At 41.2% G+C, this 21848-nt stretch overlaps 1 protein-coding gene across 3 annotated transcripts in view; it reads left to right on the plus strand.

Moving 5' to 3' along the window:
- Positions 1-209: 209 nt before the first annotated feature.
- The window catches only part of LOC121533383 (spermatogenesis-associated protein 16), a 51700-nt gene continuing 30061 nt past the window's right edge, over positions 210-21848 (plus strand). The window contains exons 1-4 of one of the 3 annotated variants that reach the window (XM_041839278.1): positions 210-339; positions 915-1479; positions 2899-3044; positions 17754-17843. In XM_041839278.1, coding sequence (XP_041695212.1) covers positions 922-1479; positions 2899-3044; positions 17754-17843 — 794 coding nt within the window. In that variant the 5' untranslated portion in view covers positions 210-339; positions 915-921. Of the gene's footprint in view, positions 340-831; positions 1480-2898; positions 3045-17753; positions 17844-21848 lie in introns of those variants that run through there. The other 2 variants (XM_041839277.1, XM_041839276.2) reach the window with 2 other exon arrangements.

The raw sequence follows: 21848 nt of genomic DNA on the forward strand, positions 1-21848 counted from the left end.
CAGACCCCACTTTGAGAAACTGAACTAATCATCAAGCCCTTGACAAGTTGAATCAGTTGTTTTTGTCTGGGGCTACAACAAACATGTGTGTTGTTGGTTGTATGCTCGAGGACCGGAGTTGGTCTAGATGTCACTTTCGCTATACCCTAAAACTGTAATCAAATACGTGTTTTATGAACAGACGTGTTTTTTTTTTTGCGCAAATTTGGCGCGAATCATAAAGTATGGAATCCAAACACCGGAAGAACGCTTTCAAATGGTCTAACAGAATGTTGTTTTACGAACCAAATGCAGACGATCGAATGCATTCAACCCTCATAATAAGGAAGCAAAATATAGGTGAGTAACAAATCCCATCTAGCCTACATACAAAAAGAGCCATTAAATATCTATGGTGTAGCCTAATATGTTTACAAAAACGCATCCATTGGCAGCGAATTGATGTGCCACTGACCAAGGTCTGTGGATAGCGTCAGCATTACTTTCAGAAACTCTGACTTTGATTGCAGTCTAGTTTACATATATAACAAATTATTGCACAGTAGTAGGCCTACCTTACCCTGGTTAATGCGCAATTAGACAGGGGGCAAGGTCAGGCCTACCATTATGTAATCTATCTAGGCCAACCTCATGTTTGAGAAACTTCATATTTCCTACTTTGAAAAGTTCTGATGTAGACTAGGAATTTGGTTTATAACCTATAATGCATATTTTGCAGGAATTAGATATCTAAACCATGTTTCTCTTTGAGATTACTTCCCACACACCATAAACAGTCACAATGCCTAGGGCTGGGCTACACAGTAACAAGTATATTTCTGCCTCAGAACATTTCCAGCTGAATGCACTGCAGTAGGAGTGTTTGGCCTCATGAGTCTACAGTATCTGTTCATATTGGTGACCATCTCCTGCAGGTGCATCATGGTTCAATCTGCAGGAGTTCCACAGCTTTCAGGAAATCAGGCTCAGCCAGGGAGACCCTGCTCGGCTACAGAGACAGAAGTGGATCTGAGTCACAATACCCAGGCACCACCACCACCACCCAAGGAAAGTGGCCCTAATAAGAGGAGGAAGGCGAGAGTGAGGGGAGACAGCACCAGGCCCAAGAAGAGAATGACGGACAGCAGGGGTGTTAGCAATGGACCACTAGAGGAGAAGCAAGGGCTGTGTGATGAGGGAAGCCCCTTGCCTCCACCCCTCCGGATCTCTTTAAAAAGCCTGTTGGAGGCTGAGATGAAGCTAGTGTATGGTGACGAGCAGCACAACATTACCCAGCAGCCCTCCAAGTCCCCAGTCACCTCCTCGGCTTCACAATTAATGTGTCAAGCCTCTGAAATAGTAGGCCCTCCAAGTGGACCTAATCTCGGCTTTCTGCCTCAAATTGACAAATGGCTGGATGTAGCCTTACAGGATGCCGACTCATACTACAGACAGAAGAAATATGGGATCGCAGCCAGTCGTTTTACCACAGCTCTGGAGGTACTTGATATTTAAATTAAATCTGTCCGTAGTCCTTCCTCATTTATTTATTTATTTGTTCACTTTCTAAACAAATAGATTACATCATTATTTATTGTCTCCATCGCTCCCCGGTCTAGTAAAATTATTGTCAAACCTTTTTAAATCAAAGTGTTGAAAACTTGAAATTAAAACTGCCAGAACTTATGGCAGCAGCCAGCTTTCCCAAAGGGTGTATGACCTCTATTTTCACAGATATCATAGGTTACAAATGTAATGGCCTTTAATGTAGTACATCTTTAGATACAGTTGTGTACATCTGTTTATCTTGTATGTCACAATGTTGTGTGCTTAAAACAAAGCAGCTTAATACAAAGGTTATGTACTTTGAAAATCCCACAAAGCAGCAGTCTCAGAGCAGTATACTACAAAGCAGGATCAATTAGTTAGCCAGCTAACCCACTGAGCAAAAACTGGTTGAATCAACATGGTTTCCATGTTATTTCAACCAAAGAAATCAATGTGATGATGTTGAATCAACGTGGAAAACTGATTGGATTTGCAAGAAGTCATCAACGTAAGGGCATTTCCTATTTTTTTCACCCAACTTTTAATGACGTGGTAACCTTTTTTGTTGAATTCACATAAGTTGAAAACTCAACCAAATTTAAATCAGAACTAGACGTTGAACTGACATCCATGCCCAGAGGGAACTTTGATGATCAACCACAAATAACTATTGATTTTCTGGTTAATTAAAAAATATAAACTTTGATATGAGTTTTTTTCGTTTGCTGAATTTATTAGACCATGCACATTTCAAGCGTATCTTTGTAAAAGTAAAAGGTTATACTATATCAGAATATTTAGGCATGTTATCTGGATAACTCATTGAACCTGCTTTGTAGGATGCCCCTCTGGTCTAGTGTTCAATGTAAAACTTTCAAAACAATCTCAGTTTGTCTGCTGAAATAAATGATTTCATTAGTGCATCGCCAGGTACATATCACAGTCTCTGATATGCAAATGAATCATTCATGAATCCTTTACAGTACATTGTTGAGAGGTCCTCTAATTAGCACAAGCTGCATAATTCTGCCAGTGGCAATAAAGTGTTGTCGTAGTCATTTGATTAAGCTCCTCTGACTCATTTGTGTGTTACTGGTCAACCCAACTACACATCAGACATGTTTTCCATGATCCCTAGAAAAAAAAAACAGGACTTGTTTGAAATGTTCTGTTCATATGATAATTGCAGAGACAAAAAGTATTTCTTAGACTTGATGTCAAATGTGCCAACATTCTGCCTTCCGAGATTTGACTCATTTCTGTCTATTTTGAGAAGCTTTGTGTTCTAATGTTGTTATCGAGGGAGAGACTGTTCTGTAACTCAATTGTTATTTGAGATTTGTGTAGTGAAAGCCTCTCTCTCTCTCTCAGCTGTGTTCAAAAGGTGCTGCAGTTGAACAATCTTTGCATGCAGAGTATGAAGACATTTCTAAGGTTGCCAGTTTGATTGAGTCCAGACTTGTTGCCTGTTACCTGAGACTGAAGAGACCGGAGATAGCCCTCAACCACTCCCACAGGTAAGGATGAGGACGCTTGTCAGATTTTATATTCACAAAAACACCCAGTAAAGGACTCAGCAGTCAGAGTAAGTCAGAATTACCCACAACAAGCCAGAAAACAACTCCCATAGACATCCATTTTTGTGCAGAAGAATAAAATAACCATTACCCCGATCTTGTGTAGCCAAAAGCCGTCTGAAAGGTCTTTCTCTGTACACTATTGATTCCATGTGTATAAAAGGGAGGATGTGTTAATGGACCTGAGATAAAGCTAGTTATTTCTGAGCAGTTTCCATGCTGCCCACCCGCCTGACCTCCACTTGACTCTGTCCCTCCGACCTGCCTGTTAGTCAGACCATTACACCTGTCCACCGCCCCCTCCATTAGGACCCAGACGTGGACCCCCATAACTCACCCTGTCTTGGCCCCACTGTCTTCTTACCCTTGGAAGCACACAGTGCCTGGGAACTACAGTCATGTGAAAAAGTAAGTACACCCCCTGGAAAAATTTTTTTTTATATAAACATATTTGGACACATGGATATTTGAGCTAAAGTCCCACCACAATCATTTATAAAGGTAACCTAATTTAAAAAATCACCAAAAACGTTGAAAATGTTATGCATTTAAAATAAACAAAAAAGCCTTTTCCTTATGCGGAAAAAGTTAGTACACCCCTACCTTTACCATCACATAAAATGGCTAAAATTAGAATCAGGTGCACCAAAACAGGTGCAAATGATTTAGAAAATCATTAGAGAGAAACTTAGGAGGGTCCAGCCTTCCATAAACATTAGAAACTTGGTCTGGTTTGGTCTTAACCATATGGGTGTGTGGTAACACATCATGCCAAGATCAAAATACCTACCCGAGGCCCTCAGAAGAAAGATTATTGATGCCCATGAGTCTGGAAGGGGTTACAAATCCATTTCCAAGCAATTCGAAGTACATAATTCCACTGTCCGACGTCTCATCTACAAATGGAGAAAATTCCAGACCACTGGCAATCTACCTCGGACAGGTCGTCCCACCAAATTCAGCCCAAGAGCTGACCAAAAGATGCTCATAGAAGTCTCTTAAGAACCTCAGGGTAACATCAAGGGATCTACAGGCCTCTCTTGCCACAATCAATGTCGAAGTGCATGAGTCAACTGTCAGAAAGAGACTGCACAAACTTGGCCTACATGGGAGGTCAGGAAGGAAGAAGCCTCTGCTCTCAAAAAAGAATATCAAGACACGACTGACGTTTGCCAGACAACACCTGGGTAAAGACCAAAACTACTGGAACAATATGCTCTGGACAGATGAGTCAAAGGTGGAGTTGTTTGGCCTCAATGCCAGACGCCATGTTTGGCGAAAGCGAAACACTGCCTTTGAACAGAAGAACCTCATACCAACCGTAAAGCATGGAGGCGGTGGCATTATGGTTTGCTTTGCTGCCCCAGGGCCTGGCCAACTTGCCATCATTGAGTCAACCATGAATTCTATATTGTACCAGAGAATTCTTGAGGAGAATGTGAGGCCATCTGTCAAAAAGCTGAAGCTGATCCGAACATGGATCTTGCAACAGGACAATGATCCAAAACACAAAAGCAAAACTACAACAGAATGGCTCAAAAATAAGAAAGGGAGGGTTATGGAATGGCAGAGTCAAAACCCAGATCTCAATCCTATCGAAATGCTGTGGGGGGACTTGAAGCGGACCGTGCATGCAAGAAATCCCTCGAACATGACACAGTTGAAGCAGTACTGTAAAGAAAACAAAAATTCCTCCCAGTCGATGTAAGAGACTGATAGACAGTTACAAGAAACATCTACATTAAGTTATTTCAGCCAAAGGGGGCAACACAAGCTATGAAAGCTAGGGGTGTACTTATTTTTTCCGCACTATGGAATTGCATTTCTGTTGATTTTCGATGTATAAATGATTGCAAAGTATAATCTTTCAGTGTCATTTGTTAAATTAGGTTACCTTTGTCTGTCAATAGTGTTGAAGTGAAGATTACATATCCATCTGTCCAAATATGTTTTTTTAAAAAGACAACTTTCCAGGGGGTGTACTTACTTTTTCACATGACTGTATATGTGAAACTTTTCCCCTGTCTGGGCCTGTTATGTATGGAGCTACAGTGTCTTCAGAAAGTATTCACAGCCTGTCATGAATGTCTGTGGAATGCGGTAGGCCAGAGTCAAGCGAAGGACACAAAATGAAATGAAAATCTACTTTACTGTATAGTAAAGAAACAAGCAAAACCTCCAACCCAGGGAGGAGCAAACCCGCTCACAAACGACACTCGAAACAAGTAACAAACACGCACAACACACAGTGGGAGCGAACAGGTTAAATAGGGAAGGACATAATACCATCATGGGAAACAGGTGTGCAACACTAGACAACAACCAGATGAACATAGAAACATGAAACATAGATCGGCAGCAGCTAGTATTCCGGAGACGACGAACGCCGAAGCCTGCCCGAACCAGAAGGAAGGGCAGTCTCGGCAGAACCCGTTACACAGCCCTTGACTTTTTCCACATTTTGTTGTTTTACAGCCTGAATTTAAAATGTATTAAATAGAGATTTTTTTTTACTGGTCTACACACAATACCCCATAATGTCAAAGTAGAATTATGTTTTTTAAAAGGAAAAGCTGAAATGTCTTGAGTCAATAAGTATTCAACGTCTTTGTTATGGCATGCCTAAATAAGTTAGGAGTAAAAATGTGCTTAACTAGTCACATAATAAGTTGAATGGACTCACTCTGTGTGCAATAATGGTGTTTAACATGATTTTTGAATGTCTACCTCATCTCTTTACCACAAACGTACAATTATCTGTAAGGTCCCTCAGTCAAGCAGTGAATTTCAAACACCGATTCAAGCATAAAGAACCAGCGAGGTTTTCCAATGCCTCGTAAAGAAGGGCACTTATTGGTAGATGGGTAAAAAAAGCAGACATTGAATATCCCTTTGAGCATGGTGAAGTTATTAATTATACTTTTGGTGGTGTATCAATACACCCAGTCACTACAAAGATACAGGCGTCCTCCCTAACTCCATTGCCGGAGAGGGTGGAAACCGCTCAGGGATTTCACCATGGATAAAAATGAAACAGAATGGAGCTAAGCACAGGCAAAATCATAGAGGAAAACCTGGTTCAGTCTGCTTTCCACCAGACACTGGACATGAATTCACCTTTCAGCAGGACAATAACCTAAAACACAAGGCCAAATCTACACTGGAGTTGCTTACCAAGAAGACAGTGAATGTTCCTGAGTGGCTGAGTTAGTTTTGACTTAAATCTGCTTGAAATTCTATGGCAAAACATGAAATGGTTGTCTAGCAATGATCAACAACCAATTTGACCGAGCTTGAAGAATTTAAAAAAGAATGTGTAAATATTGTACAATCCAGGTGTGCGAAGCTCTTAGAGACTTACCCAGAAAGAATCACAGATGTAATCGCTGTCAAAGGGGATTCTAACATGTATTAACTCAGGGGTGTGAATAATTGTGTAAATGAGATTTCTGTATTTCATTTTCAATACATGTGTGAAGATTTCTAAAAACATGTTTTTACTTTGTCATTATGGTGTATTGTGTGTAGATGGGTGAGGGGGAAAATATATATATTTAATCCAAATATGTTGATGAGCAGTATAGAATCAGAAAACATGAACTAGTGACAAAGGATCTCATGGCTTGTTTACTGACAGACAAGTCAACAGTGTTTGGTCGTTTTTGGGTGCTGTCTACTGTTGGCCATTTCAGCTCTGGCATGTGGTCATTTTGGATCAGGGTGACAGGTAGTTTAGAGCAGCGGTGTTGAACTGAAAATATGTTTTGGGAGTATGTAAAACCAGTCAAACTTTAGAAAAGGATATTTGGCCAGAAAAGTTTGGAAAGGGCTGTTTAATACTTCCACAGGAGCATATATATTTGTCCTACCTTTGAACCAGTGAACATTATTATTCAACAAATGGCAGCTGCCTACATTTTTTTCTCAGGCTGTATTAAAGTTTGCTGCTTTATGGAGTTGGTAACACTTCCAAAATGGATGGGTTCAAAGCAAGCGCACATGTTCACAGCTCCTGAAACCACATTTTCTTCCTTTTGTAAAAATTTTTTTGCATTTACCGGCTGTAAATGTGGTGCATTCTGTATTTGCTGTTGCTCATAGGAGCTGGCTTTGAGCAGGATGAGTGGCAAGGTGGGATTCGATCAAAGACAGCCATGACGATTCCCCCGTAAATGGATTTTGTATATGTTAGTTTAGGAGGCTGGAACCCGACAAAACAATGCAGATAAAAATACCATGGTGCAGTCTTTGAACCCGCTGTGATGACAGTGTTTATAGATTACTTTCTGTTCCAGCGCTGCGTCTGTCTCTTGTCTTCAGGTTGTAGATGCCATCTCTCTTCCAATGCTGTTCTGTTCTCACATTGTCAAATCGCATATTTACAAACAGTTTGTCATCTACAAACAGTTATTTTGAGATCCCAACATCTTCCTCAGACTGAAAAAAAACTATACTCGGAGAGAATTTCATTGTCCCTTATGTAAATGAGATTTACGTTCCTCATTTCTTCTCAGTAGATGAATTGATAAATGTACAGATCTAAAGTATGATTGAGTTATTATGTTTTACCAGTTAGTGTATTTTCATTATTATTGTTCCTGATGTAGTGCTACACTGTAGCGGTATGTGTTCTCAAGCAGATGTAACATTTATTTTCCTATATCTGTGACTGAGGCAGTTTCCATTTTCTTCTCTAAAAGCAATGAACCTCACCTTCATTGAACAATGGCCATTTACTTGGCATTTCTGTCTGTAAAGTTTAAAATAGAACACTTACGTACAAGAAACTATAGCTAAAAAGCTGTGCGTTCATCTAAATGCCAGCCATTTAGTTAAGGCGGCAGATTAATGGCTGTAATTATCTGGGAGGCTTTAAAGAGCCAAGCCCCACTCAGGTAATCGTTCCCATTTAGATGAAATAGGATGGCCATAAACAGTTTTAGGGAAGGATACTGAGCATTCGTGGGTTGTTTCTGTGCAAGGAGTTAACAAAACTTTCACAAAGTGATCGGTGGCACTGACATTCATATTGCATTATCTCATTGTCTAGCAGATTTTTCTCCTTAGCTGCAGGTAGGTGTTTACAATACATTGAGAGTGGTGCTGAGATACCAGCCAGCCAGCCAGATGATATCAGGCCAGATTCAGACAAACAGGTCCCCAGACATCAGAGGAGAATAGTGTTCTACTTTTAAGGAGAGAACAGAACTAACTCGCCATGATTTCCTGATTAGGGAGATGATGATATGCTCTGGCCCTGTCAGAATAACACAACGATATTGCTTCATAAAAGACCAGATCACGTGATAGAGAGCCGTGTGAGTGAGAAGTGCTTCGGAGCAGGCAGCACTCAGGGAGAAGAGCTGAAAAAGGCATGTTCTTTTCTAGAGTGCATTATGGCCACACAAAGAGGATGCCGCCAGGAAATTCTAAGCATTATCAAGTGCTTCTCAAATTGTGAATGAGAGACTGACGAAGTGTGTAAAGCCTGCGCAAAAAACATAGCAGAGCTCATGCCTTTCAAAAAACGTTTTTTTCAAATCATCATTAGAGTCGCATCATGCAGCTTTACAATGTATTAAAAATCAAAACATATAGTCCAATGTTTGTAGAACAACTAAAGTTACATTAAGAACTCTAAATTAAGCATATAGGAGTACCTATTTCTTTGTTAACCGCTCAACACAGAATAGCAGCATGTGCGCACTCCCTCAAATCTTTTGGTGAAAATATCCTTTCTATTTTATTCAGCTTTGTTCAATTGTATTCTTCATACTATAAAATAATGCCATGGAATTCTAAGCAAATCTTGTCTGCTAAATTAACTAGTGTAGCCAACAGCCATATGGCATAGCCAGATCAGGACCTAACATAAGGACAACTCAGAATATGCTATTATGTTCTTCTGAAATAGACTACATTTTCTTCATATCATATAATATAATAATATGCCATTTAGCAGACGCTTTTATCCAAAGCGACTTACAGTCATGTGTGCATACATTTTTACGTATGGGTGGTCCCGGGGATCGAACCCACTACCCTGGCATTACAAGCGCCATCCTCTACCAATTGAGCTACAGAGGATCATGTTTCTTTAGACCTGTCTAAAATAATAATGGCTTTATTGTGAATGTGTAGTCTATATTACATGGATTTATGAGACTTTCTAAAATGTAGATGTTCCAAAGGTCTGTATCAGTGGCTTGTAGGCTATGTGTGGAAGCCAGGAGATGCTGAATGTGTTTATGTTAATCAATGGTCAATTACCGTGAGACCAACAGTTATTTGCTTTACTTGACCGCCACAGCCCTATATGCGACCAGTAAAATGTCATTTCATTTCATTGTCCAAACACACCAAGACAGTCGTGAAGAGGGCACAATGCCTATTCCCCCTCAGGAGGCTGAAAAGATTTGGCATGGGACCTCAGATCCTCAAAGTTCTACAGCTGCACCATTGAGAGCATCCTGACTGGTTGCGTCACCGCTCGTTATGGCAACTACTCGGCATCTGACCGCAAGACGCTACAGAGGGTAATGCGTACGGCCCAGTACATCACTGGGGCCGAGCTTCCTGCCGTCCAGGACCTCAATACCAGGCAGTGTCAGACTCCAGCCACCCAAGTCATAGACTGCTCTCTCATGTGGTACCGTAGCGCCAAGTCTGGGACCAAAGCGCTCCTTAACAGCTTCTACCCCCAAGCCATAAGACTGCTGAACAGTTCATCAAATGGTTCTCCGGACTATTTGCATTGACCCCCTTATTTTATTCTGATTTATTCAATTTTTTTGCATTTTTCTTGCTCAGGCTCGATGTACACTCACTGGACTCTAACCACACACTCACACATACTACACTGACACTCCAACACACAAACACACGGACGCACACACAAAACACACACACGCATGCATTCACATTACTTCACACTCTTGACATATGCTGCTATTACTCTGTTTAATATCTATGCATCTTCACCCCTACCTACAGTTGAAGTCGGAAGTTTACATAGACTTAGGTTGGAGTTATACCAAAATGTCCTCTGGTCTGATGAAACAAAAATAGAACTGTTTGGCGCAGTGGTCTAAGGCACTGCATAGCAGTGCTAACTGTGCCACTAGAGATCCTGGTTCGAATCCAGGCTCTGTCGCAGCCGGCCACGACCGGGAGACTCATGGGCGGCGCACAATTGGCCCAGCGTCGTCCAGGGTAGGGGAGGGAATGGCCGGCAGGGATGTAGCTCAGTTGATAGAGCATGGCGTTTGCAACGCCAGGGTTGTGGGTTCGATTCCCATGTGGGGCCAGTATAAAAAAAGATGTATTCACTAACTGTAAGTCGCTCTGGATAAGAGCGTCTGCTAAATGACTAAAATGTAAATGTAAATGTTATGTTTGGAGGAAAAAGGAGGTAGCTTGCAAGCCGAAGAACACCATCCCAACCGTGAAGCACAGGGGTGGCAGCATCATACTGTGGGGGTTCTTTGCTGCAGGAGGGACTGGTGCACTTCACAAAATAGATGGCATCATGAAGGAAATTATGTGGATATGTTGAAGCAACATCTCAAGACATCAGTCAGGAAGTTAAAGCTTGGTCGCAAATGTCTCTTTCAAATGGACAATGACCCCAAACATACTTCCAAAGTTGTGCCAAAATGGCTTAAGGACAACTAAGTGAAGTTATTAGAGTGGCCATCACAAAGCCCTGACCTCAATCCTATAGAACATTTGTGGGCAGAACTGGAAAAAGCGTGTGCGAGCAAGGAGGCCTACAAACCTGACTCAGTTACACCAGCTCTGTCAGGAGGAATGGGCCAAAATTCCCCCAACTTATTGTGGGAAGCTTGTGGAAGGCTACCCGAGTTAAACAATTTAAAGGCAATGCTACCAAATACTAATTGAGTGTATGTAAACTTCACATTCTTAAAATAAAGTGGTGATCCTAACTGACCTAAGACAGGGAATTTTTACTAGGATTAAATGTCAGGAATTGTGAAAAACTGAGTTTAAATGTATTTGGCTAAGGTGTATGTAAACTTCCGACTTCAACTGTATATATAAACTCAGCAAAAAAAGAAACGTCCACTCACTGTCAACTGCGTTTATTTTCAGCAAACTTAACATGTGTAAAAATATTTGTATGAACGTAACAAGATTCAACAACTGAGACATTTCACGGTAAGGTCTACCTACACCTGTTGTATTCGGCGCATGTGACAAATCAAATTTGATTAGTTTTTTCTGACTAATGCCAGCCAGGTCCAATGTCTCTGGTTTTGAATGAGAAGTTAATATGAGGAAGTTTGGCTGGCAGACCTGCTTCTGGATCCGTTTGTGAAGTTTATGCCTACAGAGACCTTTGCAGTTTTTTTACACAAGGTGTATTACATTCCAAAGCTCCAAGATGTTAAATAAGGAATACGCAGTTGTTTTCCACCCCAAATGCCACAGCTTGCTGTAGAAAATCTCTGACATTAATTCTATTGCCCTCATCAAGCTCATTTGGAGAGTGTGAGACACGCACACTGATCTCTCTTTCTCTATCCCCTGTCTGGACATGAGGGTCCTCCCATAAGGAGGATAAGGAGTTTAAAAGACCCTCATCTCACTGTACATTACAGAGTGATGCAGAGGGGGAGTGGGGACGATGATGTTGACAGTATCTTAGCCAAAGATCCATGGCATGTTAGGCCTGACCATGAGCACAGTTCAGATGCATCAGACAGGCAAAACAGAATGCTTTTATAGGTTAATGTGGCTTGTGCGCTTAATAGCTCTAATGTTTTCAACCCAGTTAATTATTCAGTGGATGGGGTTGGGGCGGGCAAAGGATATGAGGGGGAACAAAAGACACGCAGGCACATGCCAATCCAGGAGAAAGAAAAGCCAAATATATTACGCTAGCGCGGTCACATCTTGGGTGCCCCAGTGTTTTTCATCTGCCTTGTCAAGGGCTCTTTAGTTAGGCCGAACCTGCTCAATAATCAGGGTATTTAATGCAGCAGAAACATGCTATTAATTAGCCCGGGTTTAGAAAGAGGTGCTTCTGTGGACTGAGCTGTGTGCTGCAGACATGCCCCATGTGTCTTACTACAGGATGACAGAGGAGAGGAACAGCAATTAATGGGCCTTCAAAGGCAGCCATGATGGCTGGCAAGCTTTAGGACAAGTGCTTTGTGGAGCCACTTGAGTGGAGAGCGGAATTACGCAATCCACCTACTTTTCTGTTTAACTGTCTCTTCTTGAAGCAAAATATATATTACCAGTCAAAAGTTTGGATACACCTAGTCATTCCAGGGTTTTTCTTTATTTTTACTATTTTCTACATTGTAGAATAATAGTGAAGACATCAAAACTATATGAAATAACACCTATGGAATTATGTAGTATACAGAAGATAGCCCTATTTGGTAAAAGACCAAGTCCATATTATGGCAAGAACAGCTCAAATAAGCGAGAAACGACAGTCCATCGTTACTTTAAGACATGAAGGTCAGTCAATCCGAAAAATTGAAACTTTTAAAGTTTCTTGAAGTGCAGTCGCAAAAAAACATCAAGCTTTATGATGAAACTGGCTCTCATGAGGACCGCCACAGGAAAAGAAGACCCAGATTTACCTCTGCTGAACAGGATAAGTTCATTAGAATAACTGCACCTCAGATTGCAGCCCAAATAAATGCTTCACCGAGTTCAAGTAACAGACACATTTCAACATCAACTGTTCAGAGGAGACTGCATGAATCAGGCCTTCATGGTCGAATTGCTGCAAAGAAACCACTACTAAATTCTAAAAAATAAATACCGGAAAAATGGTGCGTGCATATGTATTCACCCCCTTTGCTATGAAGCCCCTAAATAAGATGTGGTGCAACCAATTACCTTCAGAAGTCACATAATTAGTTAAATAAAGTCCACCTGTGTGCAATCTAAGTGTCACATGATCTCAGTGTATATATACACCTGTTCTGAAAGGCCCCAGAGTCTGCAACACCACTAAGCAAGGGGCACCAAGCAAGCGGCACCATGAAGACCAAGGAGCTCTCCAAACAGGTCAGGGACAAAGTTGTGGAGAAGTACAGATCAGGGTTGGGTTATTTAAAAAAATCCTAAACGTTGAACATCCCACGGAGCACCATTTTAAATCCATTATTAAAAAATGGAAATAATATGGCACCACAGCAAACCTGCCAAGAGAGGGCCGCCCACCAAAACTCACGGACCAGGCAAGTTGGGCATTAATCAGAGAGGCAACAAAGAGACCAAAGATAACCCTGAAGGAGCTGCGCTCCACAGCGGAGATAGGAGTATCTGTCCATAGGACCACTTTAAGCCGTACACTCCACAGAGCTGGGCTTTACGGAAGAGTGGCCAGAAAAAAGCCATTGCTTAAAGAAAAAAATAAGCAAACCATGTGGGAGACTCCCCAAACATATGCAAGAAGGTACTCTGGTCAGATGATTTTTTGGCCATCAAGGAAAACGCTATGTCTGGCGCAAACCCAACACCTCTCATCACCCCGAGAACACCATCCCCACAGTGAAACATGGTGGTGGCAGCATCATGCTGTGGAGATGTTTTTCATCAGCAGGGACTGGGAAACTGGTCAGAATTGGAAGGAATGATGGATAGTGCTAAATACACGGTAATTCTTGAGGGAAACCTGTTTCAGTCTTCCAGAGATTTGAGACTGGGACTGAGGTTCACCTTCCAGCAGGACAATGACCCTAAGCATACTGCTAAAGCAACACTTGAGTGGTTTAAAGGGAAACATTTAAATGTCTTGGAATGGCCTAGTCAAAGCCCAGACCTCAATCCAATTGAGAATCTGTGGTATGACTTAAAGATTGCTGTACACCAGTGGAACCCATCCAACTTGAAGGAGCTGGAGCAGTTTTGCCTTGAAGAATGGGCAAAAATCCCAGTGGCTAGATGTGCCAAACTTATAGAGACATACCCCAAGAGACTTGCAGCTGCTGCAAAAGGTGGCTCTACAAAGTATTGACTTTGGGGTGGTGAATAGTTATGCACTCTCAGGTTTTCTGTTTTTTTGTCTTATTTAATGTTTGTTTCACAATAAAAAATATTTTGCATCTTCAAAGTGGTAGGCATGTTGTATAAATCAAATTATACAAACCCCCCAAAAAATCAATTTTAATTCCAGGTTGTAAGGCAACAAAATAGGAAAAATGCCAAGGGGGGTGAATACTATCGCAAGGCACTGTATGTGTTATTTCATAGTTTTGATGTCTTCACTATTATTCTACAATGTAGAAAATAGTAAAAATAAAGAAAAACCCTTGTTTCCAAACTTTTGACTGGTACTGTATATACAGTGGGGAGAACAAGTATTTGATACACTGCCGATTTTGCAGGTTTTCCTACTTACAAAGCATGTAGAGGTCTGTAATTTTTACCATAGGTACACTTCAACTGTGAGAGACGGAATCTAAAACAAAAATCCAGAAAATCACATTGTATGATTTTTAAGTAATTAATTTGCATTTTATTGCATGACATAAGTATTTGATCACCTACCAACCAGTAAGAATTCCGGCTCTCACAGACCTGTTAGTTTTTCTTTAAGAAGCCCTCCTGTTCTCCACTCATTACCTGTATTAACTGCACCTGTTTGAACTCGTTACCTGTATAAAAGACACCTGTCCACACACTCAATCAAACGGACTCCAACCTCTCCACAATGGCCAAGACCAGAGAGCTGTGTAAGGACATCAGGGATAACATTGTAGACCTGCACAAGACTGGTTTGGGCTACAGGACAATAGGCAAGCAGCTTGGTGAGAAGGCAACAACTGTTGGCGCAATTATTAGAAACTGGAAGAAGTTCAAGATATAGGTCAATCACCCTCGGTCTGGGGCTCCATGCAAGATCTCACCTCGTGGGGCATCAATGATCATGAGGAAGGTGAGGGATCAGCCCAGAACTACAGGGCAGGACCTGGTCAATGACCTGAAGAGAGCTGGGACCACAGTCTCAAAGAAAACCATTAGTAACACACTACGCCGTCATGGATTAAAATCCTGCAGCGCACGCAGGGTCCCCCTGCTCAAGCCAGTGCATGTCCAGGCCCGTCTGAAGTTTGCCAATGACCATCTGGATGATCCAGAGGAGGAATGGGAGAAGGTCATGTGGTCTGATGAGACAAAAATAGAGCTTTTTGGTCTAAACTCCACTCGCCGTGTTTGGAGGAAGAAGAAGGATGAGTACAACCCCAAGAACACCATCCCAACCGTGAAGCATGGAGGTGGAAACATCATTCTTTGGGGATGCTTTTCTGCAAAGGGGACAGGACGACTGCACCGTATTGAGGGGAGGATGGATGGGGCCATGTATCGCGAGATCTTGGCCAACAACCTCCTTCCCTCAGTAAGAGCATTGAAGATGGGTTGTGGCTGGGTCTTCCAGCATGACAACGACCCGGAACACACAGCCAGGGCAACTAAGGAGTGGCTCCGTAAGAAGCATCTCAAGGTCCTGGAGTGGCCTAGCCAGTCTCCAGACCTGAACCCAATAGAAAATCTTTGGAGGGAGCTGAAAGTCCGTATTGCCCAGCGACAGCCCCGGAACCTGAAGGATCTGGAGAAGGTCTGTATGGAGGAGTGGGCCAGAATCCCTGCTGCAGTGTGTGCAAACCTGGTCACGACCTACAGGAAACGTATGATCTCTGTAATTGCAAACAAAGGTTTCTATACCAAATATTAAGTTCTGTTTTTTCTGATGTATCAAATACTTATGTCATGCAATAAAATGCAAATTATTTACTTAAAAATCATACAATGTGATTTTCTGGATTTTTGTTTTAGATTCCGTCTCTCACAGTTGAAGTGTACCTATGATAAAAATTACAGACCTCTACATGCTTTGTAAGCAGGAAAACCTGCAAAATCGGCAGTGTATCAAATACTTGTTCTCCCCTCTGTATATATTTCACCTTAAAATCCTACAACTTCCAATTGTTTTTTTTCTCCGACTTGTAATGTTTATTTTAGAAATTACAGAGCACTACCAGGGATGGTGGCACATGTTGACTCCAATGCTTCCCACAGTTGTGTCAAGTTGGCTGGATGTCATTTTGGTGGTGAACCATTCTTGGTACACAAAATAAACTGTTGAGCGTGAAAAACCCAGCAGCGTTGCAGTTCTTGAAAACACTCAAACCGGTGCACCTTGCACCTACTACCATACCCCGTTCAAAGGCACTTAAATCTTTTGTCTTGCCCATTCACCCTCAGAATGGCACACATACACAATCCATGTCTCAGTTGTTTCAAGGCTTAAAAATCCTTCTTTAACCTGTCTCTTCTCCTTCATCTACACTTATTTGAAGTGGATTTAACAACGTCAATAAGGGATCATAGCTTTCACCTGGATTCACCTGGTCAGTCTATGTAATGGAAAGGTGTTCCTAATGTTTTGTACACTCAGTGTATAGTGCAATGTCCCCTAAAACGATTTTCTTACATTTGAAATGATCCAGGTTTTTCCAACATGTTTCACACATGTTCAGATTAGCTTTTGAGATTAATATTTGACAAAGTGCAATTTTTGTATTACTATTATAGACATTATTTTATAGTCGACATTTAGTCTGAATATGGATTAATTGACCTCAAGAGGCATGAAATGCAGTTTAACCAATTAATGTTGCATAATATAGTGCGTTGTCAACAATTCAATGTATTTTGTAAGTATTTGTATTTTTTTTTTTATAATCATACTTTATAGTACCTTATATTGACTTATCAACCGCCTGGTTGAGAATTTTTTTTGCCTTTTTACATTTTACATTTAATATTCCTACTCTTCAAGGTCTCTACTAACAGGAATGGTGCAATATTTATCCCTCACCAACTGAGTTCCTTTCTTTTATCCCATGTATTTTGGTGACTGATTTTGAGTTTTCGTACAGCCGTCTGAGTGGGTAAAGTTAGAGTGCCACAACACTGAACTGCAGGAACCCAAAAGGATACAAATTATGTACATTGATGGAGGAGGGCTGGCGGAGTTGACCAATCAAGTTCAAGTGAAGATCTTTTCATATCCACTTCTAAATCCACTGTCAAAACATGCTCTACCAGCAAAATTATTATCATTTAATTAGTTTATTTCATTTTGCTTTACAGTAGTTATCTTGATGATTTGTCTTTTTTTAAAGACTTAAGAGTTCAAGTCGTGTATAAAATGGCAAACCAATCATGAACAATAATTGCATTGAGTAATTCCACGTCAAACCTATCAGGCCTCAATTCTTTTCCCTCCTTGCATCACAGTTCCTCACTCCCATTGAACGTTTCATTCTATGATTACCTCATAAATCTCCATAACTGATCTGCCATAAAAGTATATTTCTTTGTCTGAAACAGCTGCAGCCAACATCACTCTGACTCTGCAAAATGACAACATCATTTTCCCTTTTAAGTGACCCAAAAGAACAACTCAGCAATATGTTGTTTTTATTTTTTGGGACAATGTAACCACCAGGCATCAAAGAAAGGCTGTTTTTGTTTTACACTTTGATGCATTTACGTTTAAACAGATTCTCAGACGATACAACTATGGACCATTCTGAACTGGTTGAATCTCTCTTCTATAACAGCAGTCTCTTTTTATTTCTCTCTGTTCTTTCCTAGAGCCATCCAGCTAAACCCCATCTATTTCCGCCACCATCTGCGCCAGGCCATGGTGTATCGACTGCTGGGGAACCCATGTGCGGCAGCAAGGTAGGAGTTAGTGGTAAATGCTAGGGTGTGAGGAGGGGGTCCTCCACAGGAAATGAAGACAGATGAACTTTGGCTAAAGCGCCATGTCATTTACAGAGGGAGGATGAACACATGTCCAGTTAGAGGGTTGTCACGTCGGCTCGCCTACTTGTGGATCCGTCTTTTCCAGGAAAAATATGTTCATGAAGACACATAAATACTAACTGCTCAATGTAGTGGGTAGAGGACAATTAGACTCATATAATTACATTCTCTGCTAACGCTGCCATAACCCAGATACCAGAAGCCATCACTTCCTACAGCTCCAGTGTTATTAATGTGTCCACTAGTAGTCCCTTACATATGACAGTGCTTATTCGGTATTGAATGAGGAGGGAATAAATCTCAAAGGGCGCCAGAGCCACAGCCAACCGTCCGCTATTTATTTAGTTAATGTCCCTTCCTGTTTCATCAGTATCGAACCACATCATTTGGAATGGACTGGAGCAGAGAGCAGGTTATGTTTGGTTAATCTCTCTCGCTCTTTTCCCCCTCCATCCCTCTTCTTTTGAATTCTCTGGGGTCCCAATTAAATCAAATTTAGCGACCTGCCTACTAATACAAAAATAAAAGGGCCTTATGTGTTTAGCAGTTTTCCGTGTGCATCAGGGCTTTGATAAACGGTCAATGGGAAGGTCAGTTGCCTTTTCTTGGGTCTCTTTGTTGGGGTTCTGGCATTGGGCCTGAACTGAATGGCTACAGTACAGCCGTCAGGGATCCAGGGAAGAGAGGAGGGGGAGAGGAGGAGGACACAGGCAGCGGACAATGCTCTGTCTCTCCTCTGGACACATCTCAGACTCCTGTCCATTCCCCTCAGGTCAGCCAATGCTGACACTGCTCTGTCCTGGACACTCCAAAACAGAAAATCAGCATCTTTGCCTAGGCTCAAATCATCGTAGATTAATGAACTGAGGGATGCGTCTTGTCAAGGCATTGCATATGCTGTTTCTGTTATGACATTTTGCATTTGAGTAATTTATCAGACACTCTTATCCAGAGTGATTTACAGGAGCAATTAGGGTTAAGTGCCTTGCTCAAGGGCACATTGACAGATTTATCACCTAGTCGGCTCGGGATTTGAACCAGCGACCTTTCAGTTAATGGCCCAACGCTCTTAACCGCTTGGCTACCTAATGAGAAAGACAGTCATACTCTTGGCCTGCTGAAAATAATTGATTTAAATGTGTCTTCTGGATGGCACATGGGTAAAGATTGCTTGTGTGTACCTCTCTGGGTACAGTAGGTGTATGAGCTATAATGGAATCTTTTTCATACAATAGACTAAAACCTTTTTGGTTTGGAATTTCAAGAGATTTTGTGCTTAGCCTTGCTTTTAAGGCACTCCATTTTCTTCTTGGAAATTATATAAAGCCATATCAAAGCTAATTACATGGATAAGTGAATGCATTCCTTAAGCCGTTTCAGGTGGGCAGATAATTAACGAACATCAATCTCATTTAATATTAATTTAATGGTTCTGTTCTTTTATATGCCAATGGTAGTGAGAATGTGATGGATTCTCCCCTTTGTTCCATTAAGAAATCCTGCTAGTAGAAGGCTCTCACTGTGCCTCCACTGAATTGTGCTTTGCAATTTTCCTGACATCTGGTGCACTTTCCATCATTGGATAGTCATCTGCAGACAATTACATTACAGGTTGCCACCTTGAAGATTGAATTGGAATGTTTATTTGACCACAATGACAGCTCGTATGCTAGAACATGTCGCTCCTGTTTAGGGTTTCTTCTCAGGAAAAAGGCTCTGTGAAGAATGTGATTTTAGACAACAAAATTAGTCCATTTAAGCAATTAAGGGTCATGGTTTCCACTCTTTCGTGTCAAACTGCGTTTTGGCCAAATATGTTTTACATGTTGTAGGAACGTTTATCACTTGACAAATGTGGCCGTTATGTGCGTAGTGATGTGCAGGTTGACTCATAACTTGCAGTTCCCACAGTTATATCTGCGGTGCGGGCGTGTTAAGGGTCATGGAATATTGTGTGGATGAAGGGCGGGTGGGTGGCCTTCGGGTTGAAACAATACATTTTAAAAAATCCATAAATGTTTTTCTTTAATTATTTTTTGTCAATCTGGCATTAGTACGTAACTCTAAGCTTTAGGGCCTAACTTTACACGTGCCAAATAGCATACACGCCAATCGCCAAACGCTTTTGGGAACGGGCATAAAAAGTTAATGTCGATCTACTGAGGCAAAAAGGACAATGTCTGTGTTTTAATTCAATAAGAGAAAGCTGTGAAATGGAGAGTTTAAAATAAAGAGAAGAGAGGGCCATAAAAGTAATGTTTGGGAAAGATTTGATGAAGTGGTAAAAGAGGATGATAGCAGTGCCTATGCTATGTGTGATGATTGTGAGACGCTATAGAAATTCGACAGTCACAAGATGGGACTTCAAAAAGGCCTATGACACGAGAAGGGAACTGTAGCCTACTGTTCAGATGGGTTAAATGTAAACTGAAATATGGACACAGACTGTAGGTCTATAACCTCTCACATAGTCTTAATATGAACTCCTGCAGAATTAAGCATTTCTTGCAGTAAAATGGTACACCAAATGTACATTTTGACTCAGGAGTGGAGAAATATGATTCATTTATTTCAGCATCTTGAGAGGTGCCATCTTTATCAGCATCATAAAAGCTGATGGTATTTCAACCACATAAAACATGCATCCAAGCCAAAATGAAATCTTATCAGAAAGATGTTGGGTCGTTTTCACAGCATTCTATTTGCTCACAACCGGTCAAACTGATGTCATTTAGACATTTTTTCCCAAAAAAGTGTTGTATTGCATTTTCTCCCTGGTCCCTAAACGTCTTTGCTCCGCGAAATAAGCATTTTCTCTTTATCACAGTAGGGCAATTGCGTGCGGGTGAACAAACAGTTGACCAGCGCACCACTAATGTGCATTCCATTTATAAGGAACAACTTCATTGTAATCAGAGGGCTAATATTAATACTATCCATGCCAGTGTCTCTTTGCTAAGAGTTGAGGAAAGACTGCCTGCATCACTTCTTCTTTTTATAAGAAACATGAATGTGTTGGAAATTCCTAATTGTTTGCATTGTTTGCACTTACACAAAGCACTGACCCCACGAGACACCAGTCTTTTCAGTCCCCAGGTCCAGAACAAATTCAAGGAAATGTACAGTATTATACAGAGCAATGAGTGCATGGAACACCCTTCCATCTTATATCGCGCAAGTGAACAGCAAACCTGGTTACAAAAAACAAATAAAGCAACACCTCACGGCACAACGCCTCTCCCCCATTTGACCTACCTGTTGTGTGTATGTACTAACGTGCAGTTGAAGTCGGAAGTTTACATACACCTTAGCCAAATACATTTAAACTCAGTTTTTCACAATTCCTGACATTTAATCCTAGGAAAAATTCCCTGTCTTAGGTCAGTTAGGATCACCACTTTATTTTATAAGAATGTTAAATGTCAGAATAATAGTAGAGAGAATGATTTATTTCAGCTTTTATTTCTTTCATCACATTCCCAGTGGGTTAGAAATTTACATACACTCAATTAGTATTTGGTAGCATTGCCTTTAAATTGTTTAACTTGGGTCAAACGTTTCGGGTAGCCTTCCACAAGCTTCCCACAATAAGCTGGGTGAATTTTGGCCCATTCCTCCTGACAGAGCTGGTGTAACTGAGTCAGGTTTGTAGGCCTCCTTGCTCGCACAAACTTTTTCAGTTCTGCCCACACATTTTTATAGGATTGAGGTCAGGGCTTTGTGATGGCCACTCAAATACCTTGACTTTGTTGTCCTTAAGCCATTTTGCCACAACTTTGGAAGTATGCTTGGGGTCATTGTCCATTTGGAAGACCCATTTGCGACCAAGCTTTAACTTCCTGACTGATGTCTTGAGATGTTGCTTCAATATATCCACATAATTTTCCTTCCTTATGATGCCATCTATTTTGTGAAGTGCAC

This window comes from Coregonus clupeaformis, chromosome 20 (assembly GCF_020615455.1).
Source record: "Coregonus clupeaformis isolate EN_2021a chromosome 20, ASM2061545v1, whole genome shotgun sequence".
Classification (NCBI taxonomy): Eukaryota; Metazoa; Chordata; class Actinopteri; order Salmoniformes; family Salmonidae; genus Coregonus; species Coregonus clupeaformis.